At 58.8% G+C, this 866-nt stretch overlaps 1 protein-coding gene across 1 annotated transcript in view; it reads right to left on the bottom strand.

The window, feature by feature from the left end:
- CRMP1 (collapsin response mediator protein 1) overlaps positions 1–279 on the bottom strand; it is a 51636-nt gene extending 51357 nt beyond the window's left edge. Inside the window, exon 1 of the mRNA XM_009635502.2 lies at positions 7–279. Within this exon, the coding sequence (XP_009633797.1) occupies positions 7–279 (273 nt within the window). The remainder of the gene's footprint in view (positions 1–6) is intronic.
- Positions 280–866: the final 587 nt, after the last annotated feature.

The raw sequence follows: 866 nt of genomic DNA, 5'->3' as shown, positions 1-866 counted from the left end.
GATGACGGAGCCGGAGACCTCGCTGATGTCGCTGGCCGTCTGGCTGTAGTTGTCCCCTCCGTCCAGCATGTCGTGCCGGCTGCCGCTCCGCGGGGTCCGGGACCCCTTCTTCCCCACGCTGTAGGCGTCGAAGTCGATGGTTTTGTTCTCGTAGGCCCCCTCCACGGAGGCGAACATGCCCCCGTATTTTTGCCGCGGTGTCTGGGCTGTCGTACCCGGCCTAGCCAGATACACGGGCAGGTCATCTTCTTTATTCCAGTTCCTCTTTCTCTCGGCCATTCTCGCTGTCCGGATCTCTCCCTCCCTCCCTCTCTCTCTGCCTCCCACTTCTCTGCACCTTCTACTACCGGGATAGGCTGCTAGTGACCATAAAAATGAATGGATGGATGCAGCAGTGGCGGAGCTGGGTTGGCTGGTGGGATCTTTCCCTTAGGGAGATGCAAACGTTAACCTCCCTCCCCCCACCCACCCCCCCGGGGGAAAAAAAAAAAACAAAAAAACAAAAAAACGGGAAGAAAAATAAGAGAGAAAGAGAGAGAAAGAAATAAATCCAAGCGAGATTTAAAAATAGCCGTGTTAGTAAAGAGCACGTGAAAATAAAGTACAAAGAGCGGAGAGAAGAGGGTGGCAGAGGCAGGTGATTGGAAAGCCCCTGACGAATAGGAAGAGCAGCAGCAATTCCCAGAGCAAGGACCGCAGTGCACACGCTCCCCCGGTATAAAGAATGATCCGGGGGGCGGGCGGCAGGGGGAGGAGGGAGCCCGCTGCATGCACGCACGGCCGGGGCAAGCAGGGTCCTTCCCGGAGGGCGGGCGCCAGCCACCCGCCGCTACGGGGTTTGGGGGGGGGGGGGGGGGCGAGGGGGG

The sequence above is a fragment of the Egretta garzetta genome, unplaced genomic scaffold (genome assembly GCF_000687185.1).
Source record: "Egretta garzetta isolate BGI_Z169 unplaced genomic scaffold, ASM68718v1 scaffold193, whole genome shotgun sequence".
Lineage (NCBI taxonomy): Eukaryota > Metazoa > Chordata > Aves > Pelecaniformes > Ardeidae > Egretta > Egretta garzetta.
This window is presented reverse-complemented; position numbering and strand designations above follow the sequence as displayed.